The sequence below is a fragment of the Plectropomus leopardus genome, chromosome 4 (assembly GCF_026936395.1).
Source record: "Plectropomus leopardus strain MGB_pleo_1.0 chromosome 4, ASM2693639v1, whole genome shotgun sequence".
Taxonomy (NCBI): domain Eukaryota; kingdom Metazoa; phylum Chordata; class Actinopteri; order Perciformes; family Serranidae; genus Plectropomus; species Plectropomus leopardus.
In genome coordinates, this window is record NC_142179.1 from 8869324 (window position 1) to 8891838 (window position 22515).

Sequence of the window (22515 nt, forward strand, 5' to 3'; positions counted from 1 at the left end):
CTGCCTGTAGTTTTCTGACCACTTAATGAAAAACACAGAATCCAACACTACAGCCACAAAAAATAACTTTAATGCGATAGTGATTTAAATGCCAGTAGCCATGAGGCTGTCTGAATGAACAGACTGTGAGAGTATATTGCATAGGTTGTTAATCGGGGACAGTCCTGCATGGAAGCTGAGTTAAAACAAAAACCTGTGACTCCACCCACTCTTCCACTCCGACACTGGTTGCGTCTCAAATTAGTTCTTTGTGAAGATGCTTGCACCTCCGCAGCATGAAGTGAGCATCTTCATCATTCAGATTTGAAAAGGCAAACCCCCTTTTGATTAGGCTCAGCTTCACTTAACAACCCACTACAGCCTTTTGAGACAAAACCCTTCTTTTAACGTCCTCAGTGCTGCAGTGAGTGATATCCATAGAGGTGAACAAGTGCTAAATGAGCGCAACGTGATAATATGACATTCAAGAGCACATTGACAATAAACACACAGGCCTAATATATCATTTTTCTGGTAAAAACATGACTAAGACACAAACATTTTAGTGTACAGCTTTTGTTTAAAAGGCAAGAACGTCAAATAAATATCCTTAAAGAAGCTCAAGATAAAACGATGTCCGCTTTGAACTGAGAGGCGGTCGCTGACTTACAGTGACCTCGCAGGCGTGAATGGAGAGAGAGGTAATGTGTTTGAAAGCCGAACAAACACTTCGACCACCAGCCTCTCAATTACAAAACATGATACCAACAGAAGTCCACCAGGAGGCTCTATGTGCGATTGAGGGTCTGGAAGATTCTGGATATTTGGAGCATGACTGGGCCGGTCTCGGGGTCGTTCATCCACTGGGTGCTGTTCAGAGGATTCTCCAGCATGTCTTCAAACGCTTCACACAAACAGAAAGCACACTGGTAAGATATTTATGAAACAACAGCAGCCTTTAACCCTTTGAAACCTAAGCACAGCGCAAATATGCACAAAGGAAGAGTAAAAAAACAAAAATAAACAAGAAAATGAAACAAGTAAAAAGTGCGTATATTATTTCCAGAGACTTATCACTAAATTCATAATTAGAATATATAATATTATAATATTTTCTAGACATATTTCCTAATTATTATTATTATTAATATTATTATTATTATTTAAATTTTGCCCTTTTTAAAAAACTAATTTTCATCTGAGGCATTTGGTGACTTTGTATCAAAAAGTGCTCTGAAATCAATAATGATTAATACCATTAAAGGACCATTTGTGGTAAGTCTAACAGATTTATGTTTCCAATCAGTGCCTAAATGACACTCAGCACTTTCACTTTCACTGCCATCTCTGCACCAGACGTCTCACGTTAGTTAATACATAAAAACAAATCAAAGCGGCTCGTGCTGTGCAGCGAGGACCGTGGTGTGTTCAAGGCCTGCCCATAGAAATGTAATTACCATCCCAGCCCTCGTAGAAGACAACCACCAAGATGCAAGCATTACCTTCCAGACGACGACTAGTAATACTGGTAATAACCAGTGGTGTAAGAAGTATTCAGATCCTACACTAAAGTAAAAGTACTAATACCACCCTCTAAAAATGTGTTGTGACAGGTAAAAGTCCTGTTTTGAAAAACTACCTCAAAGTAGGTGAGTACAATAAGGAAACTGTACTTAAAGTATGAATAAGAAAATTACCCAATGCAGAAAAATCTTACGTTACATACAAAACATGCCGAAAAAACTCAAATTTATATATTCAAAAAAAGAAAAAAATCACCCCAAATGATACAAGCACCCCAATCCTCATTTTTTTAAAAGGAAAAAAAAACCTCAAAAAATATCAGAATTATACGGAATAAAAAACTAACCAAAACTTAGAATTTGAAAAAACAGAAAAACGACAAAGAAGAAAAAAAACTCAGGTTGTCATTATGTTGGAAGTCAAAACACAGTGCGCAACCCAGAAATTAACATAAAAAAGAATAGAAAAAAAATCTAACAAGAATAAGAAAAAAAAAGTATAAAAAAAGTATAAACAAAATTGAAAACACCCCTGAAACTCTAACTTTTAAAAAAACTAACTCTCTATAAACTCTTGTTTTTTATGGAAAATTTTAAATTTGTACAGTAATTAAAAAGAAAAATGTATTGAAGCAAAAAGTAAAATATTTCCTCTGAAATGACAAGTATATAAGGTAGCATGGAAATAAAATATCAAGTAAAGCACAAGTACCTCAAATTCATATTTATGTACAGTACTTGAGTAAATTTAATCAGTTATATTCTACCACTGGTAATACCTGTCAATACAAAACAAACTGTAACAGACACTAATTAAGTTTTATGTTTATTTTATTTCTATTTTTCTTTTTTTAAATCCTTTTACTCACCAATTAGTGCACATACATGTTGACAATATGAAAAAATAATAATAATACAAACAAATAAAGAAAAAGCAATAGATGTTCAAATGTTACAGATTAACAAAAGAGAGAACAGATAATCAACACATTAAAGTGTGTTAGGAAAAGAAGAAATGAAAAAAGGGAGAGAAGAAAAAATATTAAAAATAAGGAATTATATTAAATGAATTAGGGTCATGCTCTGTTAGGGGTTGGATGTATTTTAGGTGAGTTTTGCAGGATAGATTGGATCATATATTTTAAAGTCCGACTATATACACATTTATACTCACACATACACATAAATGTTTCCCCAGTTACATGCGTATGTTTCCATTCATATGGGATTGTGGCATTAGCTCACCGCAGCGAGGCAGTTTGGGTAATAGTTGAGAATATTTTGTTGAACTGTTTTGTTTTTGTTTGTTTTTTTGTTGTTGTTGTTGTTGTTGTTGTTTTTTAATGCAGAGCTGATTCTTGTTCAATAGTTATCTCTTGTGTAAGTAGATCCAACCATTGCAAGGTTTTGACTCTTTCCTAATTTTCTGGTTTAATGTTACACACATAGTATTTATTGTATTCTTATTTTAGTGTTCTTACTTATGTGAATATCTGTTGTACACATATAATCTATTCCTAAGTTTACATACTAGTTTTATGCATTGTATTGAAGCATAAGACACATAGTTTATTTTACACATTTAACACTCAGCATTAGCATGTGAATATTTAAAAATTCTAAATATGTATAATGTCCTGAGCGTGTAGTGTATAAAACATATAGGATAAAAATATAGTAATAAGAAACAATATTCAGAAATTATAAATAGGTATAATGTGCTGAGTGTGTAAAAATATATGATAGAAATACAATAATTAGAAACAATTAGCACTAACGTGAATATTTTAAAATCAGAAAAGTACTTATTTCTACTGTCCATAATTCTCCATTCTTGACATCAGAGCGACTATAACAAACCACAGTTTCTGCTCAGGGATCGATTACGTGTATCTGATCCTGATTCTGACTTGGCTCAGTTTCTGTTATGTATAAATGTGTTTGGTTTTGATTTATCTCCGCTTGCTGTAACCATTAGACTCTGGCTAAAATATTTTTTTGGAAAGATGACGTAAAGCACAAGCATGTCTAGTTGTTCCTACCAAAATTATGTCTTTATTTCAGTACAAAAGTGTCACAATATAATTTTGTCTATGTTTTTAATAATGTGGCCCTGTGTTGTCCTTGTGATGTGGCAAATGATGCTATCTAGTGGTGAAATATAGTATTACAACTTAAATAATTTTGATTGTTACCAACTTTTTCCCTCAAAGGACCACTTTTTATCACAGATTGAGCTGGCAACCTCCAAGATGACATATCTATTTTATTGATATTTCCAGTGCAGGATGAAGAAGTTTAAGTCACCTTTTGGATTAGCCTACTTAAGTTAACATCTTAAAGTGCCTGTAGTATAAAAAGTAATTTTATGATATGAAATATATAATGTGATGATATTAAATAATAAAGTTAAATGGAGCCACCTTTACACTTCAAGAAAGAAAGGTATTTTTTGCAACCTAAAGGATTTTAAGAACAAAAACTTTTTTTTCACCGCCCACTTTCTTTGTTGGTACATCTGTCCCCTCTTCCCTTCCTGTCCTTCTCTATTTTGTAGTGAGTAACTGAAATGCTTGGGGGAAATGTAGGGAAGTAAAAGTGAAAGTTGACAGAAATATAAAAAACAGGTAAAGTATAGATACTCCAAATAATCCAATAAAGAAAATAAATAAATGAATGAACAAATACTAGTTGATGATGCAAATACACAAAGATAATAATGGCTCTTTCCACAGCCAGTGTTTGGTTTGTCCATTCTGGGCTACTGTAAAAACATGGCTGACTCCATGGACCAGGACCCACTCCCAATTCACATATAAGCAGCCCTAACCCTGATCCATAAATAAATAGATAGATACATAGACAAATAAAATTTAAATTTAGTTAATAATGCTAATAATGCTAATAATAATAATAATAATAATAATAATAATAATAATAACACTTATTATTATCATATCAATAAATAGCTCATTCAAAAGTATGGAAACACACACATTATGCTTTTATTATTATTTATACTTTTATTGGATTCCATATCTGTAAATATAGTATCTCCTAAATTCTCCTGTTTTATGGTCCATTACAAGACCATACCCTCCATGCATGAGTTACATTGTGGGAAGCCCTTTAAGGTCTCAAAGGGTCAGATCACACAAAAATACTTTCTCACACAGCTCATTTGGTATCTAGTCATGTAGACAGTGTTTATTTTATTTTACTGGCCAAATGAAAGCAAAATTACAAGCATGGCTATATAAATCAAAGGGGAAAGGGAAAATTCCCAATTTTTGGAATTTTGGGTGAACTGGCCCTTTAAACGGAATGTAGAAGGTGTCAGTGGAATTGGAACACGTGCATGCAGAATGTGATGTCATAAAGGACTGCTGTGCATGCGACATGTGATGTCATGAGGGATTGCCTTTATGACATTATAGGTCTAAATTACATCATATGACATCACAATTCTTTTCAGAGAAGGGTATATAAAGGGTCTGTTCAGAAGACAGGCATCAGTTGGTGAAAAGATATCGGAGGCCAGGCTTATCCAAGCTACATTCAAGCTACTTCATCACCAAGTTGTAGTCACTTCTTCACTATAAGAAAATGAACAGCCATTTAATCAGGATATTTCTCCATGGACAACCAGGACTTTTCATGGCTCCAACAGAATCCCTTCACTGAGAAGGGAGTTCAGGAGCATGCAGACCAGAAATCTGAGAGACCTAAGAGATTTCTGAAATCTCATACCATCATGGAGGAGAGAAGAAGCAACACTCCACTTGAAGAGGAAATGGAGAAAAAAACAAGCCCATGGACTTCTCCCTTTAAGAGCATTTTCAACGCAGAGGAGGTCATGGAGGAAATTGAGGAGGACATAGTCGAAGAGATTCAGGAGTATGTAGAGGAGCCTGAGGAGATGATTATGGATGTGGCTCAGGAGCAGCCCCGTACCTCCAATGGCGATGAAAACTACAACTACAGTTCCTTCGAAGAGGTATGAAATAATATAAGATAATAGACACACGCTATTACACAAACACACATCGTAGCAGCTAGAAATTCAAAAACTGTAGCTGATACTGATACTGTTTTAAAATAATTGAATCCACTCCATGGCAGGATTATAAGAGAATGGGTACCTGGGTGCTGATACTGATAAGGCTCAACCACCTCAACAAGGCAAATAGACCTTGTGTTGGCTCTACCTTTATTTATTTGTTACATTATGTCTTCGTGGTAATTTTATGTCTCTTTATGGTTATGTTGCATTTCCTTGTAGTTGTTTGTGTCTCTGTGAGGTGATTTTGTGTCTCTTTGTAGTCATTTGTGTGTCTTTGTAGTGGTTTTGCCCTGCTTTCTAGTTATTTTGTGTTTCTATGGTCGTGTGAATTTATATTTTGTAGGTGATGGCCAGGGTGGGCCCTGACACTATGGGTCCCTGCCACTGTGCCTGGTTGCCCATTCAGTAATCCATCCATGCTTGCATCCCCTTTTTGACAAGAGCATAGGCATTCATCAAAACAAAATCCAAAACACACATGTATTTCATAAATTAATCAAAAATTTAAATGAAAGAAGTTATGCATTTGATGTTTGGTCATTGTCACTATATATGTTTTTAAACACTCTGTTCAAGAGTAAACATCTTTATTAAATAATTTTTTATATGTTTCACAGACCGACGTATCAGAGAGATCTAGGAAATCTGAGGAATCTGAGAGATCTACAAAATCAGAGAGATCAGAGACATCCAGGAGATCTGAGAAATCTGAGAGATCTAGTAGATCAGAGAGATCAGAGACATCCAGGAGGTCAGAGACATCCAGGAGATCTGAGAAATCTGAGAAATCTAGAAGATCAGAGAAATCAGAGACATCTAGGAGATCTGAGAAATCTGAGAGATCCGAGAGACCTAAGATTTTTCTGAAATCTCGTGCCCTCATGGAGGAAAGAAGAGGCAAAGCTGCACTTGAGGAGGAACTGGAGAAAAAATCAAGCCCATGGAATTCTCCCTTTAAGAGCGTTTTCGATGCAGAGGACCTTATGGAAGAAATTGAGGAGGACATAGTGGAAGAGATTCGGGAGTATGTAGAGGAGCCTGAGGAGATTATGGATGTGGCTCAGGAGCAGCCCTGTATCTCCAATGGCAATGAAGACTACAATTACACTTCCTTTGAAGAGGTATGAAATAATATAAGATAATAGACACACGTTTACACAAACACACATCGTAGCAGCTAGAAATTCAAAAACTGTAGCTGATACTGATACTGTTTTAAAATAATTGAATCCACTCCATGGCAGGATTATAAGAGAATGAGTACCTGGGTGCTGATACTGATAAGGCTCAACCACCTCAACAAGGCAAATAGACCTTGTGTTGGCTCTACCTTTATTTATTTGTTACATTATGTCTTCGTGGTAATTTTATGTCTCTTTATGGTTATGTTGCATTTCCTTGAAGTTGTTTGTGTCTCTGTGAGGTAATTTTGTGTCTCTTTGTAGTCAATTGTGTGTCTTTGTGGTGGTTTTGCCCCTTTTTCTAGTTATTTTGTGTTTCTATGGTCGTGTGAATTTACATTTTGTAGGTGATGGCCAGGCTGGGCCCTGACACTATGGGCCCCTGCCACTGTGCCTGGTTGCCCATTCAGTAATCCGTCCATGCTTGCATCCCCCTTTTGACAAGAGCATAGGCATTCATTCAAACATAATCTAACAACACATTAATTTTATGTAAGTCAATCAAAAATATAAATGAAAGGAGTTATGCATTTGATGTTTGGTCATGGTCGCCACACAAGTTTCACACACATTGTTTAAGAGTAAACATCTAATCAGACTGTTGCATGTTTTTACAGACTGACATATCAGAAAGATCTGAAGGATCTGGGAGATCTTGCGCATCGGGGAGATCGAAGAAATTAGCTGTTCTTCAGGAAGCCCTTGAGGAGGAGCAAAAAGCCAAAGCTGCTCTCGAAGAGGAACTGAAGAAGGAAAAACAGCACGAGCTCAGCAGAAAAGCTCCGGAAGCAGGTGCTAAAAGAAAAAGATGCTCTTTCAAAAGCTCTGCAGAAGGAGCAAGCTGAAAAAAGCACTCTTCATGCTGAGTTGGAGCTGTTGAGGGCACAAGTGGCTGATCTGAATAAGTCACAGAAAGAGCACCAGAGGAGGAAAGCAAAGCTGAAGGGCACAGTCACCCAAATGACCGCTGAACTTCAAGAGCACAAGAAGGAGATTGATAACCTCAAGTGCAATCTGGAAGCATCCTCCTGTCAGCACGCTGAAGCATTAGCAGAGCGTGATGAGGCACATAGTGCTGAGCTCTCCACTCTAAAGGAGAGCCTCATTAAGCTGCAGGAGAAAAATCTGGAAAAAGACCATGAAATTCAGTCCCTGTACATCAATCTCCAAAATCTTCAACAGGACACTGAACACAAAGACAAAACTGTTTCCTCCTTGCAGGAGGAAGTGAACCGCTGTATCTCAGCCCTCAAAGAGGAACAAAGTAAAAACTGTTCACTCCAGAAGAACTTTGAGGCTGTTGTTTCCAAACAGCAGGAGGAGGAAGCAGATGTGGATCGTCTTACTCAAGAGAACCAAAAACTTATCTCTGAGAACAAACGACTGCAGGGCGAACTTGATGCTGCTCTCCGTGAGCAGCAAACTGATCAAAAGCGGCTTCAGGAAGGAGCTGGGAGCGGACTCGAGGACGCCGTTAAGAGGGAGAAGGCTCGGTATAAGAGAGCATACAACAAGATCCTCAGCCTGGAGAAGGAGCTCTCTGAGAAGACTCTGGCTTTAGAAAAGAGCCTGGTGACTGAAAAAGTCCTAAAGTCATCCCTCAAGAATGAGCAGAAGCGCGTTGACCAGCTTATTTTGCAAAAGCAGCCTGCAGTGGAACCTCTAACCATCTATTGTGACCAGCTGAAGGAAGCATCTGCTGCTCAGAGCATCTGATGTACGACATGCAGACTCTCAGGATGGAGAATGCAGATATCAGGGCTAAATTCGGTGCCCTGGAAAAGGACTATGACAGACTTCAAGTCGAACACAGATGTTATAGGGAGATGATGTCAGAGAAAGACAAAATCATCACTGAGAGTCAGTCCACCATCACCAGGCTCCAGTGCATGGTAGACGGGTTCTCGGCGCGGCAATCAGAGAACACGTCAAAACGGTTAGAACTTGAAGATGCCTTAAAAGAGGACAAAATGAGAAACTCTGAATTGCAGCAGAAAGTTGAGCAAATCAACTCTGCTCTTGAAAAAGAAAAAGCCTTGTGTGAAAAGTACCGGATTGAACTCAAGGAAGCTTTGACCCAGCAGATTAAAATACTGGAGGAAAAGCACCAGTTGGCCATGGTTCTGCAGAGAGCTCAGGAAGTTTACTCCAGGCCCCAAGAACAACAGCTGCCAGAGTCAAACTTCCATCTCAAGTTTGTCCCTCAGTACGTTTACATGCCCAAATAAGTTGAGCTAGCTCAATCAAGCCATTTAATGTTACTAGTGTCCTTGACCCGTATAAAATCCCTGGGGGAGAGTGGATTTATTGACGAAATCATAATTATTGGTCGGACTAACACAATAATTGGACTTTTTCTGACATCATGTAAACGTACTGAATGACACCAAGCTCAGGCTCAACCAGAAGAGACCACAAAGGCTTTTACAGCATCTGGAAAAGGCATACACCAATCTGAGGAGGAGGCACGGTGACAGTAGCTCAGACTATCGTGAGCTGCTGAAATCTTACGTTGCCCTCCAAATCAAATTCAGCGATGTGCAACGAAATCTCCGGACACACTTCAGCCCATCTCTTATCACTGTACAACTGTAATTTTTCCAATCACTTGACATTCCCTGTCTGTCCGTCCTGGGAGAGGGATCCCTCCTCTGTTGCTCTCCCTGAGGTTCCTTCCACTATTTGACAACTGATGGATTTTTTTGGGAGTTTTTCCTCATCCGAGTCGAGGGTCTAAGGACAGAAGCTGTAGCATACAGTGCGGTTTGTAAATATGTGATTTGAGATTATGGGCTATAGAAAAAACAGTGAAGACTATTATCCAGATGACAGGAGACCTAAAATCTGTTGGAACACTCACTCAACAGATTCCATCAGCTTTACAGAGAGACCATGGGCTCATTAGACCATTTAACCTCAATCTGATGGATTATGCTATCCTGTCAAGGTGGTATTTTGTTTATTATTTTTGTGTGTGTGATACTCACCCTGCCAACATTTGTATGAGGTAGCCCCAACATAGGCAAGTAGGCAACTGGCATGGGACCAATATGGGACTGTTGGACAGTCCTATAGGGCCCATTATTCATCCCATTTACCATCCACATGGGTCCTACTTGCATATGTAGGTTAGGTAGTGGGGGTCTGCCAGTTAACAAATTTCACAGCTCAGTGTGATACTGTACTGTGGTGTTATGATTCTGTATGTTTTCATACAATAAAAAAAGTTGAAGTGTTAGATCACTTTATGCACGGTGGTGTAGTGGACAACACTGTCGCCTCACAGCAAGAGGGTCCCTGGTGAGGGCGTGGTTTGAACCATGGGCCCCTCCATGCAGAGAACATGTGTTCTCCCCGTGTCAGCGTGGGTTCTCTCCGGGTGCTCGGCTTCCTCCCACAGTCTGAAGACATGCAGGTGAAGTTAACTGGTGACTCTAAACTGCCCATAGATGTGAATGTGAGCGTGAATGGTTGTCTGGTGTACCCCGCCTTTCACCCAAATGTCATCTGGGAAAGGCTCCAGCTCCCCTGCCACCCTTGACAGGATAAGTAGTTATCCTGTTTTCTTCTTTGCAGTATTTTGAAAACACTGTTCGCAAAAATGTCAATAAATGAAAAAATAAAATTAAAAACAATGCAGTAAATATCTTAGTCTGCTTTTATAAACGTATTATTCCAATTTCCTTTTAAAGAAATACTCCTATTATTTGTAATGTTAAAATAGTTATCCATATTGAACTACTGTAAATAAATATTAATATGTTCCACACGAGGTATATACATATATATATACATATGTTCTGATGCTATCATATTTTACTTTAAGTTTACATTTAAAAAATTTTCACCACTTTCCAGATTAACTTTTGTACAGAGAACATCAGGTTCAGAGATTTTTTACTGCAGCCAGCTACCAAATAACACTGGCAATATATTTTGACATCAATTTGCATGCAGAACAGGTTAAACTTTATGATAGTAGCTGTATTATTATAATTAATATATGCAATTATACATTGCCTTTTAGTTGATTTCTTACCATTTACAATGTGTGCCTCCGTGGCCTCCATAATGCTGCCGTTGTTGTGACGCCAGACCGCTGAAGTCGGGTGCATGGACTTGTCTCAGTACACAGTAAGTAGGAACTCCGACTTTGAGTGGCATCCCACTGTAGTTTTTCTGGTAGGAGGTCAGAAGATCTCTGGAACGCAGCATTACACACAGCGTTTATAAGATGTTGACATCAGCACCATAAATGTGAATGATCACAGTGAAAGCAATGCTGTCAGCAGCCATTTACTGTGAAAAAGCTAACGTGAAAGCATGGGAGACTACTTGTGATAATATAGTAAACAAAAAAGCTGCAAAGGATCCACTAAAATAAAAAAATGTAACTCTCAGTTATGTCTGTAGCATCCGAAACTCAGTTGGCTTAAACATCTAGTTGGTAGGATTTAGGGGTACCTACTGGAAGAAAATGTGTATAATATTCATTCAATGTAATTCTGTGAAAATAAGTGATAAGACGCATTATACACTGATTATATCATTAAAATATCACATTAGAACAGTATTTTCCCATTTAAACAGCATTTCCTTCAGTCATTTTTAAGTGACATTCAAACATTGGATATTTTATGAAAGAATCCTGAGTAAAAGTTAAATCTTTCATGTATATTTTGATGTGTATAAGATATATAACATCTCATTCTTACTTTAAAACCAGTTTAAACATAAATTATTTACTTTTACATTATGATAAAAAGGCTTCAACATGCCTTGAGTTTTCTCCTTCCCTCATGGTCTGCCATGGCTGTTGAGAAGAGTGAGGCTCCACTGAAGTCCACTTTAGATGATGTGGAACACCGTGATTGGCCGATAGACAACCAATCAAAAAATCTTTTCCTTGCTTTTTGGCATGCAGCAAAGGGCCTAGGCCGAAAGTGAACCTGCGGCCGGTGCGACGAGGAAGTAGCCTCTGTTTATGGGTCTCCCACTCTACCAACTGAGCTACTGCGCACACCAAGTACACCTCAGATATTAAAAAGCAAAACAGGCAGTTTAACAGTGGACTTTTCCTGCCTGTAGTTTTCTGACCACTTAATGAAAAACACAGAATCCAACACTACAGCCACAAAAAATAACTTTAATGCGATAGTGATTTAAATGCCAGTAGCCATGAGGCTGTCTGAATGAACAGACTGTGAGAGTATATTGCATAGGTTGTTAATCGGGGACAGTCCTGCATGGAAGCTGAGTTAAAACAAAAACCTGTGACTCCAACCACTCTTCAATGTTCTTTTGCAATAAAGTTCATTTACTCTTTTCTGTTCCTGCTGACCGCTTTGAAAGACGTCTGCATTCTCTGTGGATCTTTAAATCTCCCAATGTTTGTTTCGTGATATTACCGGAGAGTTTCTGATGCATACTAATGCAAAGCATGGAGGTGGTGAGACAGCTGGTCGCTGTGGCCGTGATGAAGGTCCACTGCAGTGCAGAAAGTGTGCAGAGAGGCTTCCAGAGATGTGTGTAGAAATCCTTCGTCATTCATGTTGCAATACTTTAAATCACACTGTGACCTGCTAGTCCATTAGCACATTTTACAATGGTTTGTAAAAACAACATTTGAATCATTTAATTTTTTTTTCACATTTGTAGATTAGCTTTGAGGTTTGCTAAAAATGTTATAAATAAGAACAAGTTCCTAGTTTGGCTTCGATATAAATAATGTAATAATACATAGTTCAAACAGACACTTCTCTCTAAAAACATTTAAATATTTTCAAATATTGCATTTACGAAACCATGTCCTGTAGTGCTCTTATTCATAAAGTTCTAGACAGATTAGTTAAAGCCATTTTCAAATGCCAAACTAGACGGGGGTGAGCAGAGGTCTGCCGTAACGACAGGTTTAGAAAAACAATCTCAGCCTCCCTGAGCAGAAAGTCACATCAATACCACATTTTAAATATTGAATAAAAACACTCAAAAGCTTGGCAAAACACACCACCCTCCATGTTGTTTTTTAAAATCTCAGTCGAACAGAAGAGGCTTTGCTCGCCTTCTCGTAGCTGGAGATTTTAAGTACTCGATGCAAAGGCTAATAACACGCTACCCATTGCAGTTCACACATCTCTAACACTCAAATCAAATATATTTCTTTACAGGTCAACAGAAGTCCTTGCTATTGCACAGAAATACAGGGTTTTTTTTCAATGGGTACAACTAATGACAAGGCAGGTTATATAGTGACATTTTGGTTTGGTTTGACAGCATAAATGTTCACTGCTCTCAAAAGAAACAAAAAAAAGTAAACCAAAAGACCGACACTGGTTGCGTCTCAAATTAGTTCTTTGTGAAGATGCTTGCACCTCCGCAGCATGAAGTGAGCATCTTCATCATTCAGATTTGAAAAGGCAAACCCCCTTTTGATTAGGCTCAGCTTCACTTAACAACCCACTACAGCCTTTTGAGACAAAACCCTTCTTTTAACGTCCTCAGTGCTGCAGTGAGTGATATCCATAGAGGTGAACAAGTGCTAAATGAGCGCAACGTGATAATATGACATTCAAGAGCACATTGACAATAAACACACAGGCCTAATATATCATTTTTCTGGTAAAAACATGACTAAGACACAAACATTTTAGTGTACAGCTTTTGTTTAAAAGGCAAGAAAGTCAAATAAATATCCTTAAAGAAGCTCAAGATAAAACGATGTCCGCTTTGAACTGAGAGGCGGTCGCTTGACTTACAGTGACCTCGCAGGCGTGAATGGAGAGAGAGGTAATGTGTTTGAAAGCTTGTTTTCAACATGCCGAACAAACACTTCGACCACCAGCCTCTCAATTACAAGCTGATAAAAACAAGACAAAAGGGGGAAGAGGAACAAAACATGATACCAACAGAAGTCTTCCACACATTCACCACAGATGAAATGTAACAATTTAAAGAGACAGACAAAACTGTAATTGATATTTAAATATTGCAAAACATACAAAAACAGTTTTCTTTGAAGTGTAAACATTAAAATTGATGTCTGATGTCATTTCTGCACATGGAGAAATTATATAAAATAAATCATGTCTGTCATGACTATAAATTGTTCTCATTAAAATGTAAAAACAACATACTAAATCTCATTTCTTTTTTATTATTATTACTGTAATAATGTTTATGTTAACATTTTGTTTTGTATAAGTCTTTTTACTGTACTGTTATAAATAGTTATATGTGTAACATCTTAATTCATACTTTGACTCCTCCAGCTTTGTCTTTACAAGGCAAAAACAATACTTGTGTCTCTGCCACACTCACACATCTGTCCACACACACCCCAATAAAGTCAAACACACACACAAGCTGCCACAGTCACACAGGTGGGGGGGATGGGGGGGGTCACCAGGAGGCTCTATGTGCGATTGAGGGTCTGGAAGATTCTGGATATTTGGAGCATGACTGGGCCGGTCTCGGGGTCGTTCATCCACTGGGTGCTGTTCAGAGGATTCTCCAGCATGTCTTCAAACGCTTCACACAAACAGAAAGCACACTGGTAAGATATTTATGAAACAACAGCAGCCTTTAACCCTTTGAAACCTAAGCACAGCGCAAATATGCACAAAGGAAGAGTAAAAAAACAAAAATAAACAAGAAAATGAAACAAGTAAAAAGTGTGTATATTTTTTTCAGAAACTTGTATTGTAAATTGTAGAATTATAATTATTTTTAATTCAGTTTTCTCAACATATTTCCAAATTATTATTATTATTATTATTATTACTATTATTTTAATTTTGCCCTTTTTCAAAAACTAGTTTTCAAATTAATTTTGTGTGTCTTGTTTTACCTTTAATTAATTTCTTGCAATTTGTGGGACATTTCTTGCCAGTTTACTCACTGCCTTTTTCCCCATGTTTTCAAAAGAGATCAAACAAATTTGCTCATCTGAATGCAGCTCAAGAAAACTGATGACGATCCAGGTTTTTAAGGTTTTTAATGGGAACGTTTTCTGTCAAGATAATTTCTTTTGCTTGGGCAGTGCAGTACTCTGAAACAATAGGTACTCTGGGTGCTTTCTCACCAAACCTGTTTCGTTGTGTTCAGATGAACTCTGGTGCCTGTTTGAGCAAGATGTGAAAGCAGTTTGTCAAAATGTGCCACAAAGTGGACCAAGATTTAAGGACAGTTAAGTGATTTTAGCACAAAAGTTTAGCATTCAGACTCAAAAGCAGTCATCAAATATGTGTAATCTATTTATAGTGAAAAAATAACCGGTGACTATGGTAACACCTGTGCATTACTATGTGAGTGCAAGGACTTCCCTGGTGTGTCAGAAGGTAACAGAAGAGTTAAACATGTGTTAGGTTTGTGTCTTGTTCTGTTAAGCAGATTCCAATAAAGTGTGAAACACGGGGACCACGCAGGAACTAATCTCTCATCATATCGCAATACAAAATCCTTTTTTTTGTACTGTATTTACCTGCAAGTCACTATTTAAGCAATAAGAGATCAAGTTACAGTCCTGACTAGTAATGCTGATGATCAGTCACTTCTTCATTGTAAGTCGTCTAAGTTTGTTTGTAAGAAGTCAGTGTGAACACAAACCAGACCTGAGCTGAAATACAACAGCATCATCACACTGTTTAACATGTGTTTAAAGTTCAAAGAGATGTGAAAGATAATTTTCTGTTAAAGTGTGATTTAACAGATTTTTTGTCTGTTTATAAACATGACCCATAATCCTGACGTGTGCACTAAGTTTGATCAGACTCTACCTAAAAGGGTCTTGGGGTTGGTTAGACCCAACTGGACCACTGGATTCTCCAGAATGGCTTGGAACAGCGGGCTGTTGGTGTCGATGCCTTTGTCCAGGTCTTCTGGGGAAGGTTTCCTGTCTCCCAGCAGCCACTCACACTACAGGACGGAAACCAACATTTATTTTCTGGTTTTGAAAATATTTTGATATTTTTATGGAGGTCAGAGAACAGGATTTTATTTTGGGTTATTACTCTTAAACTAATGAGTATTCCTTCAAATCAATATCGTAAGTCCAGCATTGTCGTTTTTGCAGTCGGCCAAACGTGTCCTGTGTAAATGGTGAAAGTATTATAGCTTGGCATCAAAACACAGAAATGGGAAATTAAGTTGAGTCAATTTGATTCATTAAGGGGCCAAAATCACAAATTTGTCTCTAAAGACTTTACAATGTGACCACATACATTTTTAGCAATCGTCTATCCACTTTCAACCCTGATAAGATGGAAGTAGCATCCCAAACAGCTGGAAAAAAAAAGAGCGATTTCTCAAATGGTATTTTTACTACAGTCGTGGTTGTGTAAACTTACCGCAGCATCCTGTTGGTTGTTATTTACCCTCAGAGCATCAACCACCTCCTTTTCATCAAAGCCCATCTCCATCAGCGCAATGACAGCCTGCAGAAACAAAGAAAATAAATGAAGATTAATTAAGTTTAACTCCTCTCAGTCTAGTAACAACATGAAAAGTCACACTTCCACAGAGCTCAGCAGGAGTCTTGGAGGGAAATTAATTTGTGCGTAGAGGAAGAAATATTTGGGAACAGTGGTTGCAGGAACTCACACTGGTGTGTGTGGAAGACTTTTGTTGAGAAATGGCATTTAAATCACTTTCTATTTTTGCAGATTCTGATACTTTTGCTTTGGAAAACAGAGGTACATCAAGCTTTATAATTAGGGAAATGAGAAGCCTAGGACTAACACAGCTTACACTTTATATCCAAGGGTGCAAATTTTAATATTCTCTGTAAAGAATTATTATGTTAGATTATGCAGTTACAGTCTGAGCAGCAAAAAAAACCAAAAGCTGCATCTGGTAAAAAAAAAAAAAACTAAACTGGAACTAAAATAATCTGTCTTGCATTTTCCATCTTCCTACCAAATACAGAGTGATGAAATGCTGTGAGAAGAGTTATATGAATAAGGGATGCATGATAATATTTGGTATATCATCGGTGTCTGCAGTTATTGGCTTTAAAATGAAATTTCTGAATATTTTAATGACAAAGTGAACACATGTACAAAACATCAACCCTGAGTTGAAGTATTGTTCATATTTTGCACCATGAATGAATATTACATACACTGAAAAGCACCGTATTTTATGTCTCCATCTGCTGGTGGTATGTACAATATAATGTCGATTCCACGACAAAGGAGACTTGATGATCGTAAAAATTAGATGAGGGAAAAAAGTCGGAATATCGATACTGGTTATGAGCCAATTGAGTTGTTACATATGTGCATATTGGATATCGGCAAAAAAATCCAAAATCGTGCATCCCTAACGTAAATGTAAGTAGTCAAAGTACTGAATGAAAGCCCCCACAGGATAAAGCCACCTACTCTTGAGTCCGGTCTGAACTCCCGTTTCCTGCGGATCCGCTTGAAGATCTCTGTGAGCTCGTCCTGCCTGCTGCTCTCTTCTGTGCTCGACTGGCTGGAGAGGCTGCGGAGGAGGTTAGGACCAGAGGCGGAGGCTGACGCTGAGGCTGAAGCTGAGGCTGAAGCTGAGGCTGAAGCGGATGCTGAGGCAGATGCTGAGGCGGAGGTTGAGGGGCCTGGTGTGGCAGCAGCCGTGGCTCCTGCTGCAGAAGAGTCCTGGCCAGGTATGGGTGCGTCTACAGAGGGGTCATCTACATGCTCGATAAGCCACTCCATCGCTTGAGTCACTGACATACTGCAAAGAAAGGATTAAATAAGAAGAAAGGTTTCTTTTCTAGATAAATGTTCTAGACATAAACCTTAACTTCAGTTTTGAGTGAGTTGTTATTTAACATGCTCAGACTTACTGGTTCAGTCTAAGAGCTTTGATGGCCCTGCTCTCGGGGAAACCCATCTCAGTGAGCTGCTGAAGGGCCGTTTCATCCACCCGGTCCTCTTCATCTTCATCCAACATCGCTGTGAGACGCAGAAACACAAAGAGATCTGAGAACTGTAACGAAGCGCCGGGCAATATGTGTGAAATGTCTACAACAATAAACATCAGGATCTACTCTTACAGCAACAATAAATATCAAAATATGGCTCAGATATGTAAAAGAAATACTTTAGATGAGGTTCACTGTATTTGAGCTTGAGTGCAAAAACTTAAAGAGCACATAAAAACAGAAAAAAACACTTCCTACAGCTTAAGGCAAGAGGGATTCAAGCCTTTTTAAGACTTTTTTGGGGGAATAAAATCTGAGACCATTTTTACAGAAGCCAAAAGTGAAGGAAAAAACATGTTCTGACATTAATTAGTTAAGGTTAAGGGGAATTTCATTTTATTTTTCAAATATTTGTTACATAAAACATGACTCTGTGGTGATGTTCATGCAAGGCATTCATTGAATATTTTTTTATTATTTTTAAGTCGCCTACTTTTATAATACAATGTAAGGAAAGAAAAAGTCATAAAAAACCCATTTCCAATGTCTAAGCATTTTTAAGAATTTCTAAAGACATTTTGATGCCAATTAAAGCCTTATTTTTAGATTGATGGATTCAATGCCTTTTAAGAATTTTAGAGGAACCCTGAAGAAATAACTCGTACCTAATTCTGTCAGCGCTTTAGAATAAAATACACTAAGAATTTAGACAAGTGTCTCGGAGGTTTGCAGTGTTGCTTCGCTGCAGCCAGCAGTGGCCTTTCTGTGCCTGTCGTCCACATATCTTTGTTGGTAAACTCGGTGCTCAGGTTTCCGTCCACACGCCAACTCGACACCCTGTGCTTGACCCTCAGAGGTCAATGTGTTTATGTTTAAACACAGTGCTGACTTGTGCAGTATGAACCCAGCCTTTTGCCCTGTGTGTGCTGAGGACAGTTAAAGCCCTCTCCAATCGTTTACAGCATCAGAGGATGAGAACATGAGAGAAATTTCGTCCTGTTTTAACAAAAAAATGTGTTTTCTTGATCCCCGTTTCTGACTTGCAAATAGTTTCAAGCGACTGTGAGCTTTACCATTGGCTTTTTTGAACAATTCAACAGCATCGGGGTTCAAGGCAAGAAGCTTCTGGGCGACTTCAATGAGAGAAACCAGGATTTTTCTCAGCTCCGTCTGAAACTGGAACATCACAAAAAACAAAAAATAAAAACTGCAAATGTCTCAACTGGCAGAATATTTCTTATTCGTAGAATCGGCATATTAGGTTTAACTTTTTTTAAATCTAAATCCATTCCACCAAGAAGCTTACATCTCTGATGTTATGCTGGGTAACAGTGCGGTCCGTGTGGCGTGTGGACAGGTTGGCGGTGGCTTTCAAAATTGCGTCTTTGTCTGGAGCTTTGTTATCTTGTTTCTTCTAGAAAAACATCAAAAAGAGAGAGGTTATTAAAAGCAGGCAAAATAAAGACACCACATTCCTGATGCCAGTTGTAAGCTTACCTTTTCCTCTGAACTAACATCTGCCAATTTTGGAGGGGTCGGTGGCGGCCTTTTCTTTATGAGCAGCAAAACCTCTACAACATGAATCACACATGATCAGTTAATAGAATAAAACATAAGATCGTCCTAATCCCAGAACTCGTCACAAAGAGTGTCACATACCTTTATCTTTGAGATTTTCATCGGCAACCGTTTTAGTGTCGGTGAGGACTCTCTCTGTAGCAGCATGTATGAGTTTATGGTGGGTGAGTGTTTTGGGGTCTTCTAAACCTCCGTGCACATACTGTAAATCAAGCACAATGTAAAAACAGCGAACAGTTGGGAGTCTTTTCACCAAAGTTTATCTATCAATTGTTTTTTCAGAATTAAGCAAAAAAATGTTAGAAAAAGTGACAACTTCAAATTGTGTTTTTGTTTTTTACCAACAGTGTAAACGGTATGTGTCTGTCATTTTTACTTAATTAATGGTTTAAATGACTGAACAAATATCCAAATTGTGCTCAAATGATTTTTTCTTAATCAACTAGAGCTGACGCAAAAAGTCGATTAATTATTTGACAGAAAATGTACCCGCAACAATTTTGATAATCAATTTATCGTTTAAGTAAAATATCACGCATAATATTCTCCACTGTGAGTATTTGCTGCATGACTCTTAGTCATATCATTATTAATTAAATATATAGGCAAAAAATTAGGCTTATTTGAAGTATCTAACTGAGAAAAAAAGTTACAATTTCACAATGTTATAAGAAACACACAGAAATTTCAAAGACAACATAAAAGTAACAACTAATAAGAGAATATATATCTCAATACTCAAGAGTCAAAAAAGTAATTGAAAGTAGTAGTATTCAGTTAAATCGAGGCTTAAGACTATTTTTTTGCCTCTGCCGTTTATTAAACCCAATATTTACTAATTTTTTACACTGCACTGTAACTTTTGTTCTTATATATTAAATGTTTTTATTTACTATTCTCTGCTCTTCAATGGAGTTATTATTGTGTTTAAATTTCCTTTTATAATGTGTGTCTTTTGCAGTTTGTCTAGATGCTTTTGGTGTTTTATGTAAACCACTGTGAACTGCTATGTTGCATATGTGTGCTACATAAATAAACTTTCCTTGCCTTAAAAGGCAATTAAACTAGTTGTTTTAACACTAAACCTACGAAAGTTGATTACATAAAATAGTTTAATTAATGACTGATTTTGTGTTATAAATTTCAACTTTAATCATGATGCTCATGTGATGCTACTACACACAAAATATCAATAAATCTGCATATATGTCACGCTGACATGAGAAGAAAACATAGACTATCATTTGAGGTTATGCTATAGAGGCCATAGAAGGAGAAGTGAGATGAGCTGTGTAATAATAGCCAGCAGTAAAGCAGCATGCCTCTCAGGCTAACCACTGGGAGCAGACACAGGGGCAGAGTCGGACTGTTAGCTAGCTAGCTTCAGAGGGGCAGCCAACCTGCTAAATTATAAATAGCAAGGTCTACCCAGTTACTATAAATACAAAGCCAGTGACACCGACACTGGCAGTTTACACAGAGGGCATGTTAGACTGCAAACACCCCAGGCAAAGGAGTGACAGGACAAAAAAAAGCAACAAATGAGACACAAACAACCCAAAAACCTACATGTTTCAAGCACTTCTCCTTCAGTTTCTCAACTGTGGTGTCTTCCGTGACTTCCTCCAACCACTCCGTGCCGTCTATGGTGCAAATGTGTATTTTCAACACTTTCCCGGCGAATATCTTCTCCTCCTGGACGAACATAGCTGCAGCCTTGAGAGTGAAGAGTACCAGTCCAGTGACGTTAGCTAGCAGCAGTTGCTATGTGCTCCTGGCAAGCTAGCGTGCTAACGTTAGCACCCAGCTAGCCGTCGTCCTGTAAATCCACCGACAACACAGCGCGAGCAGGCGCCGATTAGCTGAGGGCCATCTTCGGTTTCCTCTGACGGTTTTCGGTGCGGTGGCAACCGGCTAGCGTCTTCTGTGGCCACCAAGTTGTTTGTTATTCCCAGCGAACACACAAGCAGCCAGCCAGCAAGTACCCTATTTTTACTGTAATGTTTGAACTTTGAACTTCAACGGTGATACTACCGGTGCATCATGGGAGCTGTAGTTCTTTTTTTGAGTCACTGGGATAAAACCAACCTGGTTCCCAAATTGAGTTTTAAGAACTAAAATAATTATATTTTCAAAATAACAATTTGATAATAATAAAAATAATAATTGAACGAAGTAACAAGTACACTGTATTGATGTTAGTGAAAAGCCCAATATGAGAATGTAATGAAGTAACAGTAGAAAGTGGCATGAGATCAAAATACTCACGTAAGGTAAAAGTACCTCAAATTTATACTTAAGTACAGCACTTGTCCATCACTGTCAACTTGTTTTTGCCCATTGTTATTGGAATTTTGTTTGAGAAAATGCACCACTAAAGCATAATATTATCTGACACCATCTGGACCATTGCTGATTAATTGGACAAATATTTTGTCAGTCAATTCTAGTAATAATTTGGTCTAAAAATGTCAGAAAACTGTAAAAATAAATAAATAAAACAGCCTAAAATTATGTCCTCAATGTCTTGTTACATTTGTACAACAGTCTAAAAGAAAATTGATTTACATATAAATATATAAAAGAGAGATAAAAAGAAAAAACTCACAATTGATGCGCTGGAACAAGAGGTTTTTGGCACATTTGCAAGAAAAAAAATGACTGTATTGTGTGTTGCTTTATTAACTGACTTTGAGGACATATGTTGTGTCAAAATGTCATTTACACACCCTAATTATTTCACTTTGGACCTCACATGTTGCTTTGTTTAAACACAAGCAGAAGCACAGAAGCAGTTGAAAACTGGGGGTTGCCTGGGACCCAGTATTTAATTTTTGCCCTGGGTATTCTTAACAGGTTAATCTCCCCATGGCAATAAGTCATGTAAAGATTGCTTTATTGAGTTTTGAGTTTATCTATTTCCGCAATATACACAAGCTGTAGAAAGAGAGAAGCAGGAGCTTCATTTAGGGAAGTGTGTTACTCAAAGTAAATACTCACTACCACTAGAGGGAGACACACTAAGTGAAATATTTGTGCTTGGATTGTCAGTGCATTTAAAATTTTATAGTAGTGCAGCAGTTTATAAGACAAAGGTAATTTTTATTTTAAAATCTATTTACATATAAATAATAAATTGTTTCCCACAACTATCAGAGGCATAGGTGTTTAAATTGTGTTTATTGTACTAAATTCATAAATACTTAGCTTATTCCTTGTTTCGCACAGTGTGTATAGAAGAAATTAAACTTGTAAAGTAATTTGAAGGAGAAAAAAACACAGTTCCCA

General features: G+C 37.7%; 2 protein-coding genes and 1 long non-coding RNA gene across 3 annotated transcripts; 1 reads left to right on the plus strand and 2 right to left on the minus strand.

Annotated features, from left to right (window-relative positions):
- Window positions 1-48: 48 nt before the first annotated feature.
- LOC148189706 (uncharacterized) lies at window positions 49-10856 on the minus strand. Its single transcript, XR_015776313.1, has 2 exons — window positions 10786-10856; window positions 49-883 (listed from the first exon to the last, which is right to left on the minus strand). It is a non-coding gene; the product is annotated as an uncharacterized LOC148189706 (long non-coding RNA).
- LOC148189707 (uncharacterized) lies at window positions 5140-9071 on the plus strand. Its single transcript, XM_088076006.1, is given in 5 exon segments — window positions 5140-5499; window positions 6183-6686; window positions 7364-7503; window positions 7505-8377; window positions 8452-9071. Coding segments are annotated over 5 exon segments (2400 nt in total). The 3' UTR covers window positions 8975-9071.
- Window positions 10857-11872: 1016 nt separating the features above from the next.
- ubac1 (UBA domain containing 1) lies at window positions 11873-21246 on the minus strand. Its single transcript, XM_042488986.2, has 10 exons — window positions 20797-21246; window positions 19309-19429; window positions 19147-19220; window positions 18956-19063; window positions 18723-18825; window positions 17572-17680; window positions 17126-17459; window positions 16091-16177; window positions 15521-15659; window positions 11873-14273 (listed from the first exon to the last, which is right to left on the minus strand). Exons 1-10 carry the CDS (start codon window positions 20932-20934, stop codon window positions 14158-14160), a joined length of 1329 nt encoding a protein of 442 aa, XP_042344920.2. The 5' UTR covers window positions 20935-21246; the 3' UTR covers window positions 11873-14157.
- Window positions 21247-22515: the final 1269 nt, after the last annotated feature.